This window comes from Manduca sexta, chromosome 28, assembly GCF_014839805.1.
Source record: "Manduca sexta isolate Smith_Timp_Sample1 chromosome 28, JHU_Msex_v1.0, whole genome shotgun sequence".
Classification (NCBI taxonomy): domain Eukaryota; kingdom Metazoa; phylum Arthropoda; class Insecta; order Lepidoptera; family Sphingidae; genus Manduca; species Manduca sexta.
The window spans coordinates 7,908,701-7,933,848 of record NC_051142.1 but is presented as its reverse complement, the minus strand read 5'-3'; the positions used below and the strand labels follow the sequence as shown (position 1 = coordinate 7,933,848).

Below are 25,148 nucleotides of genomic sequence, written 5' to 3'. Positions count from 1 at the left end.
TATAGTGTATGTTTATGCCTACAAAAGGAATAATAGACTTTATCTCGTTGTAAGAGTCATGTGGACTTAGAGACGTGTTTGAGAAGAGAAGCATTTGTTTTGATGCGTGAGGTTGTTTAATACTATATTACTGCGAGTAGAAGTGTTTACCCTCGTAAATGTTCTATTGTTTTTTTGTTAGAATATGTTCCGAGACTGCATCACATTTCGATGGGTCCTAAGTAAATTATTGTATCTGAAAAATTGCATGATTCACTTTTTTAGTGTTTTATTATTATAAAACTCATTAAAAATTTTGTAAATCATCGACAGTAAATGAAGATATTTTTCGTTTATTAAATTTTGAATTAAATGGGTTTAGAAGGAAAGAGTACCTAGATAATAAAACGCTAAAAAAGTGAATATCGATATTTTTCAGATACAATAATTTACTTAGGAGCCATCAATTTATTAGTAGTATTTCGCATTTTATGTTTTCATATTAATGCCTACATTTGCCTAGGTGATGTACCGAGGTATCGCGTCATTTTGGAGATCCGAATTCGTATCTTTTTTTTTATATTCGATTAATGGACAATTTCAGGACCCAGGCAGCTTATTAGATTTTAAACATTTCTGTCTCAATAAAACTACATTACTGTAAGCTTATTTACATTTAATATCTATTTATTCGAGGTTAACCTCTATGGCATTTCTAGTGGTCAATTACATACATTACAAAACATACTTTAATCTAAATATTTCGAAGTGCCCATACGCCAAACATTCTTGTAGGTCTACTCGATGAATTAATATTATCTACAAACAAAAAGACAGACCGAAGTGTTAATTCTCTCTGAAAGTACGTTATTCGTTTCCAGACATGTACCCAGTGTCGAAAATTATTTGTATCTAATTCAGAGACCGAAAAAATGTAACAACTCTCTAGGCATTATTCAATTATCTCTACCTACTGCATTTGATGTAATTGACAGATATGAACAATAAAGATATTAGTATGTAAGAAGATGATATTGTTTACATTTAATTTTATACTTCCCTGTACTTTCTATTATTTATGCTCCAGTTTTGATTTACCACCTTCTCCTATTTAAGGGATATTCGCCGTAGGACATCGGATAATTTTTACTTTTTGCCCTCTCTTTCCTTCCACTAATATTAATGTTATGTATTTGCTTTTTGGGGTTTCTTTAAGTCAAGTAAAAATAGATGAAAATTAGTACAACATACTTACCTAACAATTAACTACGAGTTATATAGCTTGATCAGGAAGATAAATAGCCTCGTCATGATGTAGTAAAAGATGAAACTATTTCCTTGTATTGAGGACATTCACTTTAAACTAAAAAGCAATCGGCGCTCTCAAAGCAGGTTTATTATTTTCTTGGTCAGGCTATAAACGTGCAAATATGTCTGGTAAATAAGTTTTACAAAGTTCTTTATTTTAATTTGGACACAAAGCAATAACCGGTATTTGGCTGCTTACACGGGATTATAACATTTGAAGTTTTGCGAATTTACAAGTACGTAGAAATATTTTATGCACAAAAATATGATATACCGTGCGAACTAAACTATTTTAGATTGAAAATAGTTTTTATTTTTGACTTAAACCCTTTATAGGCCTTGATGAAGAAGTAGCAATTTTACATGAGGAATATTGTATAAAACATTGTATATAACGGGTATATCTAAACATTATGAAATGTAGTGGATACACTACCTACAATAAAAGTCTATAACAAAAATAAATAACAGTACTTAATGCTATAACTATTGGCCAATTAATTAATTATTAGGAATACTTATAAACTATAATATAAATTTAATGAATTACTTAAGTTTGGATTAAATGTAATGGCTACCAAATGTTAGATGTTTTCACTAATACTTACATTGTGCCATACACGACGGTCAAAGTCTTAATATAATATACGTGTTTACAAAACATTACAGTTCTAAGGCAAAATATACGAGGCATACAATGTAGGATCTACTCAATGCCGCCGACGTTTTTTATGTATGTATTCTTTGCTATCTGATACAATTGTGCTGACATTTTGTCACTGGTTTCTTTGACCATTTTGGTGAAATGTCCGTCGGGGTTGTTGAGCAGTTTGTATGGGTGGTCGAATTCGACCAGCCGGCCCGAGTCCATCACCATCACACGGTCCGAGTCCATGATTGTGTTGAGTCGATGCGCGACCGTCAGCACCGTGCAATCCGCGAACTGTGCCCTGATCGTTCTTTGAATGAATTCATCGGTTCTGTAATAAACATTTATAAGGTGTTATGATTTAATGTCATATATTTGCGATTTGGCTTGGGGCACAATTTTTGTTTCATTGCTAAATCTAATTATTACATACTTTCACTTATTGTTTCTTCGTCAATGACATATATGTGATAAAAAAAATAAGATCATCCTTCCATATAAAATGTATATTTCAAATATTATGACCTATAGGTGTAAATATTATGCTATGTAATAGAACATAAAACAGCAAGTTACTTAGGATCGACGTTGGCGGTGGCCTCATCGAGCACGAGTATCTTGTTGCCGCGCAGGATGGCGCGCGCGAGGCACACCAGCTGCCGCTGCCCGAGCGAGAAGTTCGACCCGCCCTCTGAGACTTTGAAGTCTAAAGCTGAGATGGCTGCTTTTAAATCCACCTAGAACAATAACAATATCATAATTTAAGGTAAAATATATTATAAGTTCACACTCGTATCCCCAAAGCGGTGGGTAGAGGCAAAACTTTTAGAAGGTAGAATGTGTTTATTATCGTTCTCCAATGCGATAAGAATCGAGATTTGTAATCTAGATTCTTATCGCTTTGAAATATAAAGCCAAATTTTAATTATCTCGGATATTAAATACCGATTTCTAGCTTCAGTTAAGTACATCCATTGGTTATGTGTGACGACGTTTAAATCTTTTACTTGAGGAATTAATTACATATTTTTAAAGCGAAATATATGTATACCTTTTAATCGCTAACGTCGTCTACAGGCTTAAAAAATAAGTGACAAAACTGTTAACGACGCTTTGAGGCGACATCACTTTTTACTTGTATTTACAGGAAATATAGTAAATAATAGTATTAACAGTTTTTTAATATCATCCGTATACCAAATTTAAGCGAATAAAACAAAAGCTTGTTCTCTGTCGTATAATCTTCAAATTTTATTTTTTATTAGTCGTAGAAATATAGACCCGCTAGACGCCATAATCGCTTTAAAGTGATTTAGTGATGAGGTAAAACTCGATATTCATTTATTAAACTACGTAATTAACTGACTTCAATCAATACAAATAATTGAAAGTAGTTATTATTATGAGCCATTTGCATAATAAACACCATTTAATCAAAAATAAATTATGTTATTTATTAGTTTTCATTTTAATTGAGTTTGTAGCACGCTAGTAATTAAAATCCATCTTTCATTGGAGCTAACGCCTCGCCGTTGTCCCTTTTAAATGTTTGTAGTGTGGGATATGCTCAACAATTATCGCTAAGTTTACTGTTGGATTTCCCGAAAAAAATCCAAACTGAAGAAACGGAAATTTTAAGGAAAATTGCGGAATAAGCTGTTTAGTGTGAAGGATGTTTCACAAAATACAGATGAATTTCTAAAAATCAATTCGAGGCAAATGTTGACAGGTTCCCACCACGCGATTGTTTTGTGTAAGGCCACTAGAGGACAGAAACAAGTATTTCACTAGTATGGTGGTATTTGAATTCCAAAAGTTTAAGTATGGAGAAAGAACATTAGGAAACTTAAATTTATCAATACAATCTGAAACTATCGTGGAGAAGAAGAATGGGAACAACTTGAAATCCATAACCTTTGATTAATAAAACTACAACCCTAAACTATTAACATTTTCTATGGAATAGTCCACTATCGTCGGTTTTAAGCGACAGGGTCCCATTTTAAAGATGTGCTATTAGCATAATCGAGAATTTCGTAATTTTTGGTTTTTTATGGGAATGATAATTAAAAGTCATGGCAAATTTTATTAAATAATTAAATTATAATAGCACATTTATCTATGCAAAATTATTAATATTTCGAATTATAATTTTATCGATATTTAGTAGTACCCGAGTTTTACATCGCCACTGGCTTCATGTAATGAAAAATGGCTTGTCGTACGACGCGTACTTTGGCTTCGCTGCCTGTGGCGGTCAAAGGGTTGATTACGTTTCCTCATATATAGTCGTTAATCAATTGTTAACGCAATGGAGATTGAAGTCACGCTAATTTGGCAAATGTATTTTTCAAGTAGTAAATAATGTGGCATGGCGTAGGTAAAAAAAAACACTTTTACTGAATTTTTAATTTCTTTTTGACATTATACTTACAGCTTCTATAGCCTTCCATAGTTCTTCATCAGAATAGTTGTCGAAGGGATCCAAGTTATATCTCACAGTAGCAGAAAATAGTACTGGCTCTTGAGGAATTATCGATATCTTCGACCGCAGTTCCTATAAGCAATTTACTATAATGTAGCACAATATAAATATTATATACTTACGATGACCTGGGAACTATTCGGAAATGGATTCAGATTGTGACATTACACTATGAGAACTTTTAATTTTATATCCTTGATTTTTTGTAATAGTTATAGTTATTATGTCAAAAACTTCTACATGATTTAAAATTTTCTAGGATACAAAAGTATTAATAGCTATCGTTTCTGAACTTTAAAAGTATTAAAACATTTGCCGTTACCTGTAGAGCCAAGTATCCCGTGTCGATGTCGTCAATAAGCACTTCTCCCTCCACAATAGCGAGCCGGAATAAAGAAGAGATAAGTGACGATTTACCAGCACCCGTCCTGCCTACTATACCAACCTGGATGACATAAAAGTTTTTCAATACTCTTCAATTATTGCTATTTTATTTCGTTTTAGGTTTTATTGACAGGTGTTAAAGATTGCTTTTTTTCATTTCATAAAAATGTATGTTGCTCAATATACAACAGCTAAAAATTTGTTTACAAACATAATTGGCCCCTGGATCGAAATGTTGGTAGTAGTAAATGGTAACCCACTGTTCCGCAAAAGTGCACCAGCCCACTACTTTTCCGGATATATTGTGTAAAAAAATGTTTTATAATTTCTTACCTTCCATCCACTCTCAATAATTAGGTTAAGATTTTTAAGCACGGGTAAATCCTCCGGAGAATATTTCATGAAGCAATTTCGAAATTCGATGCGTCCATTCCAAGGCCAATCTTTCGGAGTTTCCCTCGCTGAAATAAAATATTATTAATGCTATGCGATACGGCGTTGAATTTCAGCTTGTATTTTTAGATAGATTAACACATTTGTATTCTGAGATTGGCTTGCATAATGCATAACATAGTATGGCCTAAACATTAGCTTGTTTTTTTTAGCCTATTTCTCCCAAAAAGCATAAGTTTTAATTTTCAATTAAACTTGTAACTTTACTGTTTCGAGAATTCCGGTGTAGTTATCTACAAACCTCCTTTATCCCATTGCGGTTCTCTTTCAATGTGTGTGTACTGTAGTATGCGCTCGACGCTAGTCATTTGAGAAATTACTTCAGCCGTCTGACGTACTCCAAACTGGAGCATTCCAGTGAGAATCAACGTCTGTGATATGGCAAGACCGACGTTACCAGAAAATATTGTTTCTGTAAAAAAAATACAATATCAAAATAATAAAATAAGACTCAAAATAGGCTTTTATTTTTGAATATGTACAACTATGAAATTAAAATCATTTTGTAATATTTTTTTTGAACTCACTGCTGTCGATGACTAAGAAAGCCACTATGACTATTGCCAAATATAACACGCATATGAAGTCCAACCAAAAACCAAGAGTGACGCCGCTTGCTAAGTAGCTGCTCCATGTAGATGTGTGAATATCCTAAAATTTTCAACAAATTATCTATAGAACGACAATTGTTATATAATGATATAATCAAGCCTTTAAAATGAAATGGCAAATGTATTTTTTCCGTTAAAAATATCAAAGTTTGAAGTACTATTAATTCGAAGAGTATGGATGTCCACATGTTTATCAAAATATTCGGCTGACCTGGAATTTGTCAAATTCTTGAATCAGCCTTTGTTGTGCACCTGATGATCTGATGGTACTAATTCCATTAAGAGTTGCCGTCATGTGTGAAAATACAGGACTGCGCGCTAAAATAACATTAATAGCTTATTATTAAATTATTTAATATAAAATACCTAATATCTATGGGTAATTTATAGACAATGACCACTAAAGAATAAAAAAGGCTTCTGTATAATTATCACCATGATGGCATTGTAGCAATAAAAGAGGAAGCATATTAGGAAAGTAGATAATATTATATAAATGCCTTCTCCTATTTATCAAACAGTCATTTTAAGGGCTACTAAAATAATTGTTAAGTTTATAGAGTTATTTAGTGTACTCACTTGTGCCTTCAAGACGTTTAATAGACTGTGCTGATTTTAGATAGATTTGCAGAATTACGTAGAACAAAAGAAGAATGATAGTAGTTGGCAGAAGAGTCCATATTAAAGCTGCTGCGTTGAGAGCGAGGATACTGAACATCACCAAGTATATCTGAATACATTCTAGAAGGAAACGTGGTAATAACTCGTCGAGAGCACCGATGTCTTTGGAGAAGCGATTAAGAATACGTCCTGAAACAAATCATTTATATATGTAAACGACAGTGTTGTAAAAGTTATAAATTAGGCAGGTTCAATAGTCGCATAGATATTCAAAATCATAATTTAAGTAGTGATGTTGATCTTACTCCGAGAATATGGTTTAAAATCGTAATTAGCGACACCATTAGCGACTAAAAAGGGTTTCTACGCCATCTATATAGGTTTTTACAGTAAATTATTTTAAATTCTATGCCATTTCGATTATCTTCAATATACATACAATATACATAATATGTTAAATTACAAGAATAATAAAAATAGCTATCAAACCTGAGGAGTTGGTATCGAAGAACCGCATGACGCCTCTCAGCATGGAGTGGAACATGTCGTTGTGCAGGTTTCGGGAGACGGTCATGCACACCTTGAAGAACATGAACGCGCGCGCCGTGATGAAGAAAATGCAGCATACGATCAGCGCCGAGTACACGTACAGGTACTGCGATGTGTCTAGCGGACCGATGTACGCGTGGATGTCTAGGTCTGCAGACGGCAATGTAATGCTAGCTTCATTATTTCATATTATACAATTTCAAATGGCAGATTATTTTAAACTTGATAGGCGAGGATTATTCTTCAAGGTTTGACTACTATCTATCGAAATTGATTTTGTATCATTTAGTTTTTACTTAATTATTTTAAAATTATAAAAATAATTATTTCACTTCTGACCAGTACCTGGGTCTAAAGTCACCCCAGAGAAGTAATGTGATATATTAAAGGTGCTATTCTTTGGCGATATAACGTTATCGTATTCTTTGGTTGTGCCGTTCGTCTCCTTTTCTTTCTGTATTGTAACTTCGTTTGTCCTGATGAATAAAAAATATAAAATTATTCTCGTATCTCGTGTCACAAGTGCTTAGTATAGTTTCATCAACGTATCACTTCTTTTTTAATTATTCCACTTAGATTACTTAGATTTAAAAAAAATGCAAGCAAATTTACCAGAACGTGACCCAGTAGTCGCAGAGCGTGGCGGACAGCTGTCCTATGACCAGCAGGAAGATCATGAAGAGCAGCCGCGGCGTTCTCCCGCCCGCCTTTAGGTATGCCTTGTACACATGCCAGCCCATCGAGCCGGACTCGCGCTGCTCTTCCTCCATCTCCTGCGCGGGCACCTCGTACCCAGTCGTCGATTCTGACAGTGACGGCCGACGAGTGGTTGATAGCTACACATTATAATAATTGAGACTTTTAGTACATTATAAGACGAGAAGCATTGCGCCCGGTCCGTTTAAAGTGAATGCGAAAATGATGGGAAAATAAATAATAAAAAAGCATGAAAATAAAGGTTTTGGATTTGAATAGCATGCCTAAGATAAGCTTAATAAATCAGAAAACGCCATGCCTCTTCAACGGTAACAGTAAAATCGCCCAAAAATCTAGAAACTGACAATAACTAAGAAAAAGTACGAAAATAACAGTGACGGTTTATGTTCCTGGTTTTTTTTTATCTTATTATGCTTACTCTTGCCGATGTTCTTCTGGACATTGGCGGCGGTTTTTCAGTTTCAGCTTCATCCTGATTCTCGTCTTGTGAGGAAGACAGTAATTTTGCGAAGTCTTTGCCTGAGGTCAATAGTTCTTCATAAGTGCCGCTGGCATCGACTGTGCCCTGGAGAATTATAAATATATGATAACACTGTTGTAGAATGGTCAATTAACTTAACAGTTAAAATTATATACCGGGATTCAAATTTAAGTAGGTACTCTATTTCAACTTCGACTTTCATTTGGTAAAATTTGAATTCAAAACTACTTGCATTCATTAACTTACGTTGTTCATGATGACGATGTAATCAGCGGCTTTGAGGTAGTGCAGTTGGTGGGTGACGAGGATACGCGTGGTGTGGCGGAGGTATCCGTTAATACACTCGTCGAACAGTTGGCGGCCGACGTGGGCGTCAACAGCTGACAACGGATCATCAAGAAGGTAGATATCTGCCTGAAATTTTATAACAGATTAGAAGCATTTGAAGAAAGGTGCCACGTCTCTGGTAGAGTCATACTGAGTCAATTTTGTATGTAGTTCAACTTTTCAATTATTTATTGAAATTAAATATTTTACATAAATTACTGAAGCCGTACGAGAATGATAAGTTATCGTAATATCCAATGATTTCTCTAGATCATACTGAAAAATTTCACCTAGGTTACGTTTTTATTTATACGGTAACAACACATTATATGTGTAAGCGACTTATTTTGTTTATTGTAAGAAAAGAGTTGTAAGTATAACATTACGGTACTCATCATTGAAACAAAAAATAACAACAAGCAACTTTCATCTTATAATCTTACATAATTCAATGTAGTTGCATGTAGATAGAAATCAATAAATGTTATACTTTGAATTAAAGTGAAATAAAGTGCCTTTCAAATTAGGTTAAAAAAATTATGTTCATTTATCCGTGTTATGACCGTTTGTTTCCGTTGTCCTTTTGTTTATACCTTTTATAATTATGTAGTATTTAGTATTAACTAGTAGTAGTATTTAGTATTAAGGTTTAAATTTCAGGGCGGTTTTCCAAACTTTGAACAGTTATTACTATTTTTGGGATATTTGTTCGCACTGAGCACGTCATTACAAACCAATGTTGATATAATATCAAACACCTGTATACATATTATTATTAGATTGCGTATTTTAGGAAGAACATTTACATAAATTCATCATTGCTTGGAATTTATTCGACACAAAAAATACTAATTGAAAAGTTTTGTATTATTTTAGTTTACATTAAGTATAATAACCAAACTTTTATAATACGTGTAATGGATAAGAAAAAAAAAATTAAATTTTTATATTACAGGCCGTGGGTAAAAATAGTCATATTTTTCCATCTGACTTCAGTCTTGCACTTACTTGTCTGTAAACAGCTCTGGCAAGATTGATGCGAGCTCTTTGCCCTCCAGATAAGGACGCTCCTCGTTCCCCCACCAAAGTTTGGTCACCATGAGGGAATTGTTGAAAGTCTTTCTGCAGCGCACATACTCTTACCACCTGATCACAAATATACCTTTTAGCTCTACAAATAAGTCGTTTAGTAATAAAACAAGTAAATATATTTTATTGCGAAAAAATAATTTTGTCTCTCGATGTTTCGAAGATTTTGCATCCTTCATGCTTCATCCTGCATACTTGAGAAATTCTCTATTAGGAATTTTCGCGAGGGTATGTGAAGTCTACCAACCCGCACTTGGCCAGCGTGGTGGGCTAAGGCCTATTCCCTCTCAGTAGTAGAGTAGGCCCGTGCCCCACAGTGGGACAGTATTATAGTATAGGGCTGATATTATTTTGTGTGTAATTAAATAAAACCAATGCATTGAACTATATTTTATGTTATTTATAAAAGTTCATAATTTACCTCCTTGTACTTTTTGGAATTGTAAGGCAATCCAAACAAAATATTCTGTCGGACAGTGGCCACGAAGAGCCACGGCTCCTGGCACGCGTAAGCCAGGGGACCAGACAGGTAAATACGACCGCTTGTTGCTCGGAGTTCATTCAAAAGTAGTTGTAGGATCGAACTCTGGAATACAGATAGTTCTACGTCAGGTTTAACATATGAGCATCATCACAATTATATTAATAAATATTGTCTTCACTCCCTGTAGCGGTACGACTGTATTTAATTTATTTGTAAACTTTAAATAAGCAGTTAGTTTTATTCTTTAAATGTAATAATAATAACATGCTCAAATCATTATAGTTTCAAATCAATAAATAATTAGTTAATTGACCTTTCCAGATCCAACAGAGCCGATAATAGCACAAAGCTTTCCCTTTGGAACGGTAATGTTAATATCATGCAGCGTCGCTGGCCCATCTTCTGTCCAGTTTGCAAACACGTCTTGTAACGCGATGCCTGTGTCGGGGTTCACGACCATGGCAGACAGTGGTTGATGAGCCATTAACCCTTTCTCAGTGCATTCAAACCCTGAAATATTTGTATAAATCAACTTGGAATTCATAGTTATTAAGCGATCTAGTTTATGTGTTGCCTTCCTTTTTCAAATGTGATTTAGTATATTTTTTTAAGCAAAGTATTTATTTACCGGGATTATAAATTCCTTCCACGTCGATTTTTTTAAATGTATTGGGACGCAGGTCAACTTCACTTAAATTCTTATTTTTTTGTTTTTCCACGCTTTGTACTAATTTAGCAATATCTACGTCTGGAACGCTTCGAAGGTCTTCTCTTTCATCTGTTAAAATACGTAATGATACTTTAATCAAAAGGTACAATGAAACATTTAACGCAATTTACTTTGGCGGCCTAAAGTTAGCTCTATAATATCTTCTTTTAGGCTATCTATAAAATAATACTCCCTACTTGTCTTGTGGCTAATTTCAGGCCGGCCACTTTAAATTGCTCGTATTATCTGCGTATACTATATTTTTTTTACATATGTGTATATAATGAGTTATTTACACATTTTGCTTTCATTTGCATGTAAAAATAAATAATGATCATGATGTAGTGAGCAAACTTAAAAATGTTTTATTTGTTTAATTTTGTGTGATTATACTTCTTTCTAATACATTAATGCTTTATTTTATTGACGAATATAATATATTAAACATAAAAGATAAAGTTCTATTTATTTATTAAACACCCTATCACGTTGGATAGAACACATAGGCCAAGAGTGGGTGTCCTGGTTGCACTTTTGTCTACCCCTTCTGGGATGAATGCGTGATTTGTGTTTTTTATTTATTAAAGTTTCGAGACAGAAAATTTTCTTAATTCGAAAGTCGTACTAATTTATATAGGTAGGTACTATACAAAAGTTCTCCTCTCGTCTAAATCGTCATATTATTTTATGTGGTGCCCGAAGATAAAATTAGTAGTTAATTGATTAGTAAGCTTCTAGAAAGGGTTGTTAGAAAAGATTAGCATTACTATTTACCTATTATTTAATTTTAGTCTTAAACCGCATTTACACAAAGCAATTGCTTGCAATAATCGTGTTTCGAATATTTATCAAAATGCTCATATACGTTAACAATAGTTGCCTACGATTATTGCTAGCAATAATTGATAAGTATAAATGAGGCTTTAGATAGATCAGTATATTGTAAGTGCACAAAGATATTATCACACGGCTATGTTAACACAAATGTTCTGGTACAGTTTATTTATTGTCCATTTTCAAAGCAATAACTTCACCTTGAAGATGACGTTAACACATTACTAATTATTTATATCATACCCGAAAGTAAAATTCTCTCTATACGGCGTATAGAAGTATACGACTCCATTGTCATGGAAAGAGTATTCGGCATTGTGTAAGACAGAGTCATTTGAAGCAGGTTGAACATTTGCGCCATCGGGAACGCCTGTGAAAATTGTTACGGTCCATGAGAATATTTTATTCTCTGAACTTCCATTCCCGCTTTGTTCCACACACCAATTTGTTTTTTACAACGCGGTACGTGAACATGTTTTGCTTATATTAAATTTAGTTATAATATTATGGACCTACGTGGCAATAATAATATATTTGGACGTAGCAGATAGGCGCTGATAATTTAAGAGAGTTAATTAGTTAAAAGATTGCGTTTAAGTTTCCAGTAGTGAAGATAAGTATAGTGTTATTAACAGTAGCGAGTCTAGTTATACATCGGACTCGTCGAAGCGGTAGTAAGACGACAGCGTGAGTTCAATGTCGCAAGCATTAGGTTAGGCCAGGAGACCGGGGGGTCTCACGTACCGAACAGCATGAACGCCTCGAGGCGTTGCACTGAGATCAGCGCCTCGGCCAAAAAGGACACGGCATTTGACATGATTATCGATAGTGTTCCTTGCAATGTGTTGAAGAATTGCGCCAATGGGAATACCTGTAAATTGTATATTTATAACACCTATCCCAACAAATATAGACACAACACTTCAATTATTAAAATCCTTCAGCCTGCTCGAAAGGCACTTTAATGTTGCGTTGGCACGGTACATTTTTATTGGCTATTTGGCTTAGTTTTTACGAAGTGAACGCCTGCCTACCATAAATCCCATCGAGAAGCCAATCATGGGCAAATTAAGTTACATGAATTAAGATAAAATGTTACTCGACCAATCTCGAAATCGAACCCAGTCCGCTGCCCAATATAATTTAGGCAACATTAATTAAAATTTGGACCATAAATAAAATTGAAAGTTATTCTGAATAGCATAACCTCAAAGTTCTACTTACAATATCCGCAGTAACTTGATAACCGAACAGGGAGTAGGACAGGAGCGTGATGTATAGTGTTAGTCGCTCCGTGAACACCATGAAGCTGAGGTACACTCCGCGCAGGTACGAAGCCGATGTGATGCAGGTGATCTCGTTCTTCCTAGCCATGGCTACAACTTGTTCGAATGGTTTTTCCCAGGCGTACATTTTGATCACCTGGAACAATGCTTGAATTTAGTGATATACGGATTAAAGCGGTTGGCAAAATTGTGTCGCCTAGCGAAGGGTAATCGTTTCTCGTCAATTAATACTATAATATATGGACACCACTCCACTTACCACTGGATGCAGTGAAGTCAGTTCGCCGTGCTTTTATAAAATATTATGAATCATGAAAGATTTATATGTATACAACTATAATTGCATCAATAAGTAGCAAATTTGTTATTGCATCGTTTAGTTCGTCGATCAGTAATTGTAACCAATATACCTGCATGCCGCTGATGATTTCGTCCATGATGCGCACTCGCTCGTCTGTTTTGCAAGCGGTCCTCATTCGAAGTCTGGCAGCCAATTTACTCATGTAAGCTACAAGATCAATAATAATATTATTTAAATTTATTATAGAGGGCTCTTCACCCATCGTCGTGTATTGAGGAAAAGAATTACGATTTTACATAATATTATTATTATTATGTAAAATCGTAAAAGCGGCGATAGCCTAGTTGGGTGTGGAACGGACTGCGAAGACGAATGTCCGCAGGTTCAAATCCCAAGGGCACACAACTCTGACTTTGTGAATGATATCTTCTAAGTTCTATATTTTAATCCATAGGAAGAACCACAATATACCTAATCTTATTCTTTTGTAACCGCTTTTAGGCATTGTTTTTTCGACATTATTTTTCGATGCACTATTACAATATTATGTTTGTCTTTATGCATTTAATTTCATTCATAAATAGCTTCGACGTACCTACATGTTACTAAGTACAATGTATTAATATTCCGAATACGCAATATACTTCGAGGTATAAATAACAAGAAGTGATTGGAATACATATAAAATTAAACATACACTGTACAGGTATTGTTTGCAATACGATTCCGATGACTCCAACTATAGCGGCGTATCCAATTTTAATGTAGATGAGATAGCATACGACGATGACTTGAAGCGGTAGGAGCCAAATAAAATGGGTGTAGATGAACGCGTAATCAAACCGATTTACATCGTTCGAGAGAAGGTTCACCACTTGACCCGCTGTTGTTTGCGCTAAAGCGCCAGAGCTCATGCGCATAACCTAAAAAGAAAAAGATTATAAATAAATTTAATAGATATAGACTAATCGAATTAAAGCCAAACATATACCACCTCACCTTTCTGTATATAAGAGAACAGGCGGCTATGCGAACTTTCATTCCAAATTGCTGCGTGGAGTAGGTTCCATGATGGTTGAGGAACGCTATGAGCAGCGACATAACAATCACGGCAGTGGCACAGTATACGGCTTGCTCGTACGACATGTCAGAGCCAGGCTCCCAGTACGAGAGCATCATACTTAACGCCACTGGTTGGAAAGGCCTGCATATAGACATTAATAATTAAAACCTTGTCACTAAAAGTAACGAGGAATAAAAAGAGTAGGGAATAGTAATTAAATCATATTAGAAATAAAAAGATCAATAATTGCAATACATAAATTGATGAATCAATCAATAAAAAGGTCTACCAAATAATAAAATTTTAATAGATTGTAAGCGTAACCAACTGGAGAGAAACAGCTAGTTCGATAATAATAATAATGACTAAGGCAGGACAATGAACAAATGAGGATTCATTGTTATACAAGTTGCATAATTTAGGTTGTAAGATTTCTCAGCGATATCTTCCGTCACATTCAACACAATAAGATTCTTACTATTTGTATCCATTTAATCAAGGTCTTTTGGGGTAATCCTCAACCATAATGGTAATAGGTACCTATCGATAAGTTGATCATATATTTCTGATGGTGAAGTGTATTACAAATATATATTGATATGGATATAGTGCCGTGGATATAGATATTTTATGAAATTATTATTTTGATTAAACTTTTTTAATTATTTAATGTGATTAAAGAGCATAGAAGTTATAATTATAAGGTATACAGAATTGCTTACTTGAGTATTAGAGCTTGTATGAGGAACATAATCCCAGAAGGAGCGTAACTCATCCAAAACGCCTTGGTCATTGCACGGAGTAGTGACGGCTTTCGTCCTTTCTTGTTAGCTAATGCTATTTCTTCCAACCATTTTCTGTAACAAAAGCATACGTAATAAGTACTGTAATCTAATTACCTAAATAGTGCATGTTACAATATATATCGCGTAAAATAACTTAGTCCTTAGCAGTGTCGAAAGGTGAAATTTTTCGAAAGGGAACCCGACGCCAAATGTAGGTAACTAATATATATGAATGCGGTCTTCAAATCGTTCTAATGATCATTTGATTCTACAATCTACATAAAGGGAAACCGGCAGAAATCGGGTTATATGGACTTCGCTAATAGGTCTTAGTGTTTAGTTTCCGTGGAGTAATTTTTTTTTTGGATTCGTATGTATTAACATTGTTGAAAAATTGGGACGGATCTTATAAAGTTATATTAAATAAGTAGTTCACATAGTTCAAGTTTACTATTCCGGACACTCTCACAAATAAGATGGGGCATGGAATGTTACCATAATTTTATGATCTGAAATTGAATAAGCAGATGGGCGTTTCACTAATAATATTACACGGCTCCTCATCTTTATTGGGTTCAGTAAATTTAAATAACTGGCCCTTCGACACGATAGTTTCGATAAGTGTGCAAACTGAAGTTGTAACACCTTGACATAGTAGTCGTGTCAAGATTTACAAGTTAGTGAAAAGTGCTAATAAATTATGCGTCATTTTAAAGCATGCGAGTACCCCGAGCGCCGACGCCACAGGACGCACGCTAAATAAGAAACACAGTTCGTGATCGTGACATTGTTTATAAAATATGCGAACTCACCAATCGTGATTCGTGAGAGATTGTTCTGTACACACTTTAATAATAACCGATAGTTTAATTCCGTGTTAAATCTATATTTTAACGGTTTGAGTGAACATAGTATATAATATGACGTTCGTAATATTTTAAATGAAATAAAAATATTATTTCTGTCAAAGTAGCAAATCTTTCGATAAAATTTGTTTATATAATGAGATTGTTAAGTTGTTGTTTGTGATGGATGAAATAAATTACTGATAAAGATTTAATCATTAGGTACAAGGATTAGATGTGTTTAATCAAACTAGCGACGCGATGATGTGTTGTTGGAGCCTAGCTAAATCAGTGTAATCTTATTTCTGTCGTCCTTCGCTTCAACCGCTAAGTTATCCTGGTGGATAAATGGATGGAAATGATGGATGGAACACCGACTGAAGCCCGACACGTGATACTCAAACAAAAACATAATTAGAATAGTTTTCGTTGCAACAATAAACGTGATTCCCAAGAGTCTATGATGTAGAATAAATTTATCTTTCTTTTAAGAAATTGATCAGATGACTACCATAATTGTTTTACAATAATATGCATTACTAATATGAAATTTATAGTTGTTTCAACTAATTATTTAACTAATCAACTGTCCAGTTGAGACTCGCTCCAACTAAATTGATTAGTTAAGCAATTAGTCGAAACAATTCTCAACTCATCAATTTATGACTTTTGGTGAGAAACAATACCAATATAAGGCAACATAATATACTGTTTGGTTCGTAGTGCACCCGTAGCGTCGCGCCGTAAGACCTACAGACGAATTTAAATATGAGTACTAAGTAGTTTTTGATAATGGGAAGCTGTTGTATTGCGTTCCCTAATTTCCATATATATAAAACATCTCTAATTACTAATTGTTAATTTTCATAATTTAAGTACATAGTATAGAATGCACAATCCACATTACCTCCCTATTGCTTCATCTATCAGACGAAGTCACGCAATTTATACTTCTCAAGGCTCTCATCTTTTTAGAATGTTTATTATTAACGATCAAATACCATTTGATTTTGACTTTGTATGGTTCATATTTGTGTATATGAAAACCTTTGGTAAACAATTTTATTTTAGTTTTATGAAATTTAAAGTTTAATTATAGGTAAATCACATTGTTTATAAATATTTAATAAATTGTATTTAAAGATAGATTTTATGAATATTTCCTAGAACATTGAAAACCGAAGAATGTATTTTTGACACTTACAAATTTCATAGGAAAACCGTTTTAATTTTTTAAAGCCACTTTCTTAGGGAAAGTAAATCTTCTGACTGCCTCGGTGGCGTAGTTGTATTGCATGTCCGGTACAATAGCACTCTGAGGTCCTGAGTTCGAATCCCGGGTCGGGCAAAGTGATATTTGGGTTTTTCTGCTCAGTATCAGCCCGGAGTCTGGAATTTGTGCCCGATATGGCGTTAGGCTCGCCCCCTATCACATCATGGGACGGAACATACTTGGCGAAAAGTGGGTGCCCTAGTTGCGCCTCTGCATACCCCTTCGGGGATAAAATGCGTGATGTTATGTATGTATGTATGTAAGTAAATCTTCTGATTTAATTAATGTATGAATAACAATAATAAAATATGAACAAAATGTATAAGTAACTATAAAATGATGTAGTAGTAGCAGATACTAAGTAGTTTGAGTGATGTTTTTTTGTTATAAAACTTAAAGTTTACCACAAATATTCAGTTTTGTTGGAGAGGCTTTTAAGATGCATAGGAACTACTGTTTATTATTGCTTATTTACAATCCTGCATCAGCGTCTATATATAAAATACTACGTGTTTTAATTAACAAGTAGTCTTGTAATGATCTAATCGCAAAAAGTACAAGCATGTAAAATTTTTTCGGTTTTACGTCACGTCATGACCACAAGATATTTTTTGTCATTACATTTAGTTTGGTATTTATATTTTATTGTGTTGGTTAAATGGTTTAAATTATCGATTTTTACTAGCAAGTTTACTGGGTACCAAACTAACCTATGACCACAACTATGACATTAATTAGCGACACCCAACATTGTCAGTTATTTACATTGTCTTGATCTCACTTAAGCCCTTTGTCACGGATATCCAATATGACGGAGTTTTGGTCCGAAACGCAAAGCCAAAGTATTTGTTGTAGATCATACATTCAACTCTATATAGAGATCTAATCTGCGGCTTGACCGTTCTCAGAGCACTATTTACTAGCTGCGTCATGGAGAAAACCTTAATTAAAAAAAAAATACATATCATTAACTTTAATGAATTTGCAATAGATAGTATAATTTTCATTACGTAATAATAGGCATGATAATTGTATCACGTAAACGGCCCAATAATATTCTGAAGTGGAAAATATTAGCGCGTAATTGTTAATGTTTGATTGATTTTATAAGTTTGTGTGTATTTTGTTGTCGCTATGGTCACGTTAATGTCAAATGTCAATAAAATCAATTTCTTGATAGTAAATTATGGTATTTTGTAGTTCATGGCAACTGTGTTCACGTTTGTTATGCAAAGACAACCTCAAGAATAATTAGATATGTAAATTAATTGCTGGTGAAAGCGTCGCCTCATGTATTTGATAAAGTGATACCAAACCGGTATAATATGTACGTTGGATGCGTACGCGCATTCCCCCATTGATAGTACTTTGGCACGCCGCCGATGCGATTTGCATAATTGTTTTTACTATGCATCGAGGGCTAGTTCTGATAAATATTTGTTAACTTATACTCATCAGTGTAGAGTCTTTGCGTCAACAGATGTTATGCTCTGTTTGAGATATCCGTGCAATGATCTAGGAAGTAGTTAGTACTATTGCTACAGATTACGAATGTAATACGTTGTATTCCATTCAATGGATAATAATTGATAAAAGCTTCATTGTTCGTAATTACGTTTAGTGTTATGGTTGAATTCGATTGTCAATTCTACCCCTAGTGAAAGCAAGCGACTAGCAATCAAGCAGATGATCGTGATCGGCTTCACCCAGTTCTAGGGTATCTGTGAAACCAAAAACCTAATGTGAAGAATATGCGCCGTATGCTTGAATCGATAGCCTCATTGCAAAAATTATAGTTAGCAAACGAAGTATAAAGATAGATATTTTTAATTATCTATAGATTCAATTTCAATTGTTTTCTAACATACTTTTTTATTTTGATTCTTTTCATTCTGTGGCTCTTAATCAGCCAACTTTAGGTATTTATATTTTATCATAAAAAATATAGTCCCCGTTCTATATCATTATCAACAGTTTGACACGCTTGCAGCATTCCTATGTTAATGAGAGGGCACTTTACAGATGGACGTAACCGCATATTAGTGCGTCAATTTTCACATCATTGAATTAATTTGAAATGAATGACCGAAATGTGTATTTTGTGATGTGCATTGGTATGTATGTAAGTTAAATTCCAGTTACTGTTGTCTCAGAATTCTTTATGTTATAATATAGAGGTGCTCTCAGCACAAAAATAAACTATTATTATAATTTCCATCATTTAATGTATATGTTTATAAGTAAAAACCAATAATCTAAAACTAAATAATTAGCAGTATGTTTAATATATTTCTCTTTGAAAACGCTATTCTCATTATAAGTTTCTTATAATTATTATTTAAATCGATGGAATGAAGTAACATTGCATAAAGTACAAACGACGAATTTCATTATAAAAATTGTTAAAATAATTTTATGGTTATCAAGAATGACAGAATTAATTTGATGTATTTGTCATACTATGGTTGGAGCGCAAGATTTTTTCATTAGTTTATTTAATTGTTTGCCGCTTAAATACATGTTATGTTTTTTTGATTTAGATATAACGCCAGTCAATACCGTCGGTCATCGTTGCGTCACCTTGTCCTTATTTCGGCTTGCCGTTGCTGTACACAATCTTTATAATTATAGGTGATTATGGTCTCGTGATTTGGGATATATCCTTTATTTCATAGAGTTCTTATGCAATTGTTGTTTTATATAATGGACATAGAATGGACATTATAATAAATTATGGTAATGAATTAGCAATCAGTAATCTTAACTAGTTTTTGATTTAAATGAAAACTTAAACGAAATTGTATATTATACCTATTAACTTTAATTTTACAAAATAGAGGATATCATGGACATGAAGAACCTTAATATAGTTGCCATGAATAATTTTATGTAGGTCAGTCATGTGGCATTTGACATGTTTACTCCTTTTTTGTGTTTTATGCGCTGGAGACAAAAAGGTCAAACGGTTCTAAAACTAGGGCAACCAGCAAAGTATAAAAAAGGAATACAAAAGCATTCCCCCTGTCAGTTCCCCGCTAGATGAAATTCTAGTTAAGTAAAAGCAGACTCTACTTAAATTAATTATAAGCAGAGGTCACATATAGGTAAGCATTTGAATTATGTGATGGTTGGTAAAATATCGCTAAATAAATAGAACTTTTAATTTAATGTTCAAGACCTTTATTTCGAGATCATAATCCATTGTTTTTATGGTGGAAAATTACAGATCGTATCCTTTGTAATTTTCATCATTTATGTATACAAATGCAAGTTTGATGTTGTATGTTGAGCCTTATTATTGTGAACCCCGTGGTTTATGGTAGAAGCTCTAAAGAAATCTTTCATTACTGTTTATTCTAGCATAACATATTTTAATAAATGTTAATAAACCAGTCTCGTCACGGCAACCAGAATAGAGTAATAAGATTTATAATTGAAATTGCTTAAACCGGTGACAGAAAACATTTCTACTTTTGTGTTTTCCACTTAGAACTCCTATATAATAAAGTAAATTCCACAGCAGATAGTTGAGGCGTTTCGACATCATTTACCATTCTGTTATATAAATGGGATTGGCATGTACGCAGGAGTCAACATTTTCAGGAACTGAATGTAAATAAAAATGGTGGAATATTCGAAACGAAATATGAAAACAGGAAGAAGTGGATCTGACGTATATGAGAAGAAACAGTACTATTTAAATGATGTTATGCAATTCACGATACCATTTATCAAATTATCACATGCACCTGTTTCTGGTAATCTGCCAATGTCTACGGTTATGAAGCAAATGTTATTAAACAAGAACAACGATAGAGAACACAGAACTTTGTCATTTGGGCAACAAAAAAATTGGTGTTATCCAAATTATAGAAGATACTTTAGAAGAGATAGAGAAGAAACAAGAAAATACACAAAAACTGAAAAAAGACTAGCTAGAGCTTTAAATTCGACATTGTAAGGAATGAATGAATATTCTTGACTTTGAGCCACAAGGGCAGGCCTAGTGTGGTAACCGAACAGATAGAGAAATATATCAGTTAGCGACCCACGGTTCCGATTCCAGTCGCGTCGACAGATCCGGTGGAGAAGCGCCTTATAATTTTATAGTTTAACAGTAAAATACGAATGTATAATAAAACAGTAATAACTATATTAATAACTTATTATTGTTAACCTTGACATCATATAGCATCTGTTGTTAGATGTACAATGTACTACATACATAAACCTCTATTGACGGACATTGCGAGGGATATTTATAACCGATTCCAATCAGATTTTAATCAATTGATCCCCAACAGCTCAGCTGGTCCACGTGTGTCTTATCATGTCATGCGTCTATGAGCGTGCACTTAAGTATATATATTTACATATCGCGCTCTAACGGTGAAGGTAAACAGCGTGAGAACACTCGTACGTCATTAAACTGGAATCCGTAATATATGCCTCACGGAGTCATTGTTGCAACCATCTCCAAGAAATATCTAAGATTTATATTAGGATATTCTAAAGCCTTTCCGCAGTAACAACTTTATAGACATTTAAACTAAATCTAAGTTTTGTGTATATTTAATTTGAATTAGATGAGATCAAAAATGTATATTATATCACGATATAACTTAGTCCACGGGTAATCTAAGGAGATTCAGCAGTACAAAAGTTATAATCCTTAAAAATAACATATCAATGATCATGTATTTGGAGAAAAAAGTATTTTTTCAGGCGATGGATTTGGCTTGGCCAAAAATATTACTACTATAAGTATAAAAAATTATAACAAAACTTTATTGGTCCCAATAAACGATTCTCGTTCGCCGTAACGTGTAAAAATAAATCATAAATAATTCAACATAGGAGACATGAAATAGCAATTGTTTTTGATAATTAAACTTAAAATCCTTCATAGCTTGGAAAATCTGTTATATTTATTTAAGTATATTTGTCTTGACTAAAACAGCCAAGTAAGTGAATAATATGAGAAATTTAATTCACTGTACCTACGTGTTAGTGAACTGAGAAACTTCGGTTCAGAGCGTAAGTAGGTATGCTGCCACAAGAACAATGTAATAAGACGATTAATATCAGTCCTGTATTTATATACTGATGGCGGCCCTCATCTACTACTGAGAGGGATAAGGCCTAGTCCACCACGCTGGCCCAGTGCGAATTGGCAGACTTCACACACCCACAAAATTCCTATAGAGAACTTCTCAGGTATGCATGTTTTCCTTCACCGTTAAAGCAAGCGATAATTCACAAAGAATACATAATTTTACAAAAATCAGAGGTGTGTTCCCTTGGGTTTTGAAACTGCGGACATTGGTCTCCGCAGTCAATTTCACACCCAACTAGACTATTGCCAGATAATTAACAAAAATAAATTAATGGCAGCTGAAAAATAAACGCAATTCTGAATAATGTTACAAATTTACAAACATTACAAATAACTTATGGATATTATGCTAACTAAAATAATTATGGAATTGCGGACGTTCGGATTCATCTTTACTAGGCATGTAAACAAGGATATGCGTATCATGAACTTGTTCCGATCGAAGGTTACAGGTAGACTCTGCTTAAAACAATCACTAGTGTATGATAGCTAGGTTTAACATCTTTCAACAGACATATAAAAAAATAAATTTAAATGCTGCGCAGACGCTGTCGACTTGTTGCCCAGAATGACTACACACACACACACACACACATCGTGCGTTTATCTGCGATGGGATAGGCAGAAATGCAACCAGGACTAACATTTTATGTCTTGTGTGTTTCGTTTCATGATATGATAGAAGATGTGAGCGTATTGCCATAACCGGTACAAATTTAAGTCTTTGGGCTAATACTGATCAGAAAACCCGATCTTAATTTGCCTGACCAAGGATTGGAACCAGTGAACATAAGGAGGCATTGTGCCGCGCACGCTACACCACGCAGGCAGAATGATTACAAGTAGTAAATTGAATTTTATAGACACCTTAATCGCGTTAATAAAAGATATTTTATAGTTCCTGCGTAGTGTGCGACACCTTTTTGTAAACCTTAAAACATTCTTTATAAAAAGATAGTTGTGGTTTTGTTACCAGTACTAAAACACGTATAATTTTTTTTATTTATGTTTATGATTTTTACGAACAGCTGATTCTATAATATGTAACATATGTAAGTATATTTTGCGTCACTGATATCATCAGACCGGATCTCAATTCTGAAATGTTTTTGGATTTCTTATCCTCTTAGAATATGAAATCTTTTGTAACACTTTATCATGCGTCATTCTGTACGCGTGTGATCGCTTCGTAATTAGGGTGAATAATTAGTTTATTCAACTTCTTAATGGTTTAACTTGTTAATGATTTTTGTGTTTATGAACTTGTTTGATTTTATTAAGTTCGTAATTATCAAATCAGTTACCTAGTCGGGACTTTCCGATGAGTTTTGTAGGTTGGAGTACCTAATGCTGTTTACGTTACCGAAACTGCTTTTAAAGGATTAATGTGCTAGATAAGTGCATCAAATTTATAATTAAGGTTCCATATCTCAAAAGGAAACGCGGAACCCTTGTAGGATCACTTTATTGTTCGTCCGTCCGTCCGTTCATCCGTCTGTCAAGACCCTTTTTCTTAGGAACGCGTGGAGTTATTAAGCTAAAATTTATATCAAATACTCAGGTCTGTCCCTTGGAGCTGTGAAAAAATCAAACTTCTAAGCCAACGCAATCAAAAGATACAGCCGATTATGTCGTAAATTTTCGAAACTCGTAAGGGAATCAAAAGCAAAAGCTTACTTCCCGTGAACTCAGAATCTTGAAATTAGGTACAAAGCAACGTCTTATAGTACAGATAAAGAAAAAATTGCAAAAAACCGTACCTTTTTAGTTACATCATATAATAAAAATATTTTTAATCATTTTAAAGTTACTACCCCTTTCCTCATGAACGCGTAGAGGCATTGAATTGAAATTCATATGAAATACTCAGGTCTATAATACCTTTAAGCTGTAACAAAATTAAACTTCTATGTCAACGCAATTAAAAGAAACAGCAATTTAAGCCGTATATTTTCAAACTCGCAACTACTCGCAAGGGAATCAAAACCTAAAGGGTGCTCCCAGTCGGCCTAATTAGATAAAGTTTATTTTTTAGACCTATGTCTTTAGTTTATGTTCCTCCGGCTTTCCATATTGTAATGTTATGGATTTAATTTTGCAAAAAAATACCATAACTATGATTCGATTGTCGCGATGAGTGAACTTTTACTTACCCGCAGGTTTGTACGGAACCCTCGGTGCGCGAGTCCGACTCGCACTGGTTTTTATTGAAATGATGAATAAAATATTGAAACCAAACTTTAACGAATCATTAACAAGCCAGTTTGCCATGTCTGTGCATATTTGTTTAAGCTGAATCGAATGAATAAGGAAAATAGACATCATGATCTATTATTTCTTATTCACATACTTGTATAGTATAAGTGCGTTACCACAAACTATTTGATTTTCTTATTGGAACAATAAAATTCTCAAAAAATTTTAAGAACTGTAAAAGGTAACATTTTATAGATTTTGTAACGCTTACTAAATTAACATAGAAAACTATGAAAATATATAATATGTAGTCTTTTGTTAAAGGTCAGGGCAGGAAAAACTAATTAGCGACGGACAGTTGCGACGCATGCTTTAGTAAAGGCGGCAGAAGGATGATTACTACGCAAAATATCACAAAATATATTTTAAAAGAAATATGAAGATCCTTTAGACTTAATCGACATAATAAAGTCATTTATTATAAAACGCGTAAATTATATATAATATTTAAATATGAATTTTATTCATATTGATTGTATGATACACCGTATGAATACCTTACGTAAAGTTTTCATACGTTAATAGGACTACATATAAATTACA

The 25,148-nt window shown here is 33.8% G+C and overlaps 1 protein-coding gene across 3 annotated transcripts in view; it reads right to left on the bottom strand.

The window, feature by feature from the left end:
• Nucleotides 1-638: 638 nt before the first annotated feature.
• LOC115450652 (multidrug resistance-associated protein 4) overlaps nt 639-25,148 on the bottom strand; it is a 41,374-nt gene continuing 16,864 nt past the window's right edge. For 2 of the 3 annotated variants that reach the window (XM_030178708.2, XM_037444448.1), the window contains exons 2-25: nt 15,053-15,187; nt 14,267-14,471; nt 13,965-14,190; nt 13,377-13,474; nt 12,905-13,102; nt 12,425-12,551; nt 10,766-10,915; nt 10,451-10,647; nt 10,075-10,239; nt 9,573-9,710; nt 8,484-8,651; nt 8,175-8,321; nt 7,652-7,875; nt 7,385-7,515; nt 6,980-7,189; nt 6,449-6,679; nt 6,081-6,187; nt 5,786-5,909; nt 5,500-5,670; nt 5,139-5,266; nt 4,744-4,866; nt 4,371-4,493; nt 2,513-2,673; nt 639-2,267 (exon numbers count right to left, since the gene is read on the bottom strand). In XM_030178708.2, coding sequence (XP_030034568.1) covers nt 1,994-2,267; nt 2,513-2,673; nt 4,371-4,493; nt 4,744-4,866; nt 5,139-5,266; nt 5,500-5,670; nt 5,786-5,909; nt 6,081-6,187; nt 6,449-6,679; nt 6,980-7,189; nt 7,385-7,515; nt 7,652-7,875; nt 8,175-8,321; nt 8,484-8,651; nt 9,573-9,710; nt 10,075-10,239; nt 10,451-10,647; nt 10,766-10,915; nt 12,425-12,551; nt 12,905-13,102; nt 13,377-13,474; nt 13,965-14,190; nt 14,267-14,471; nt 15,053-15,187 — 3,961 coding nt within the window. In that variant the 3' untranslated portion in view covers nt 639-1,993. Of the gene's footprint in view, nt 2,268-2,512; nt 2,674-4,370; nt 4,494-4,743; nt 4,867-5,138; nt 5,267-5,499; nt 5,671-5,785; nt 5,910-6,080; nt 6,188-6,448; nt 6,680-6,979; nt 7,190-7,384; nt 7,516-7,651; nt 7,876-8,174; nt 8,322-8,483; nt 8,652-9,572; nt 9,711-10,074; nt 10,240-10,450; nt 10,648-10,765; nt 10,916-11,923; nt 12,051-12,424; nt 12,552-12,904; nt 13,103-13,376; nt 13,475-13,964; nt 14,191-14,266; nt 14,472-15,052; nt 15,188-25,148 lie in introns of all 3 variants that reach the window. The other variant, XM_030178709.2, reaches the window with a different exon arrangement.